This window comes from Penaeus monodon, chromosome 29 (assembly GCF_015228065.2).
Source record: "Penaeus monodon isolate SGIC_2016 chromosome 29, NSTDA_Pmon_1, whole genome shotgun sequence".
Lineage (NCBI taxonomy): Eukaryota > Metazoa > Arthropoda > Malacostraca > Decapoda > Penaeidae > Penaeus > Penaeus monodon.
The window spans coordinates 7,478,237-7,479,070 of record NC_051414.1 but is presented as its reverse complement, the minus strand read 5'-3'; the positions used below and the strand labels follow the sequence as shown (position 1 = coordinate 7,479,070).

The window sequence follows — 834 nt, the reverse complement described above, 5'->3', positions numbered from 1 at the left end:
AATTTAGATTGACTTAGCTTGGATGGCTTGATTTTGGCTTGACTTATGTTGGTTTGACTTGATTTAGCTTGCTTTGACTTGCCTTCACTTGAGATGACCTAACTTGACTGGACTTGTCTTGACTTGTCTTGACTTGTTCTAACTTGACTTGTCTTGACTTGACTTGACCTGGATTTATTTGGCTTGACTTAAATTGCTTTGACTTGATTTAGCTTGCTTTGACTTGCCTTCACTTGCCTTGGCTTGCTTTGGCTTGCCTTGGTTTGCCTTGGCTTGCCTTGGCTTGCCTTGGCTTGCCTTGGCTTGCCTTGGCCTGCCTTGGCTTGCCTTGGCTTGGTTTGTCTTGCCTTGGTTTGCCTTGGCTTGCTTTGGCTTGCCTTGGTTTGCCTTGGCTTGGTTTGCCTTGCCTTGGCTTGCCTTGGCTTGCTTGTCTTGCCTTGGGCTTGCTTGGCTTGCCTTGGCTTGCTTTGGCTTGCCTTGTCTTGCTTTGGCTTGCCTTGGCTTGCTTTGGCTTGCTTGGCTTGCCTTGGCTTGCCTTGGCTTGCTTGTCTTGCCTTGGCTTTTTGGCTTGCCTTGGTTGCTTGGTTTGCTTGCTGGTTTGTCTTGCTTGTTGCTTGGCTGCTTGGCTTGCCTGGTTGGTTTGCTTGCTTGGTTTGCTTGTGGCTTGTTGCTTGCCTTGGCTTGCTTTGGCTTGCTTTGTCTTGCCTTGTCTTGCCTTGGCTTGCGGTGTGATGCAGCGTGACTGCATGACTTCAAGCGGGTTCCGGATTAATTGCAACATTCTGCAATTAAATACCTGAAAGTTTTCCGGAATATTTTAGCTTCGATCTGACC

At 48.1% G+C, this 834-nt stretch overlaps 1 protein-coding gene across 1 annotated transcript in view; it reads right to left on the bottom strand.

Moving 5' to 3' along the window:
* The window catches only part of LOC119591710 (ribosome-binding protein 1-like), a 57,274-nt gene extending 56,493 nt beyond the window's left edge, over positions 1-781 (bottom strand). The window contains exon 1 of the mRNA XM_037940458.1: positions 238-781. Coding sequence (XP_037796386.1) covers positions 238-781 — 544 coding nt within the window. The remainder of the gene's footprint in view (positions 1-237) is intronic.
* Between the last annotated feature and the right edge of the window lie 53 nt (positions 782-834).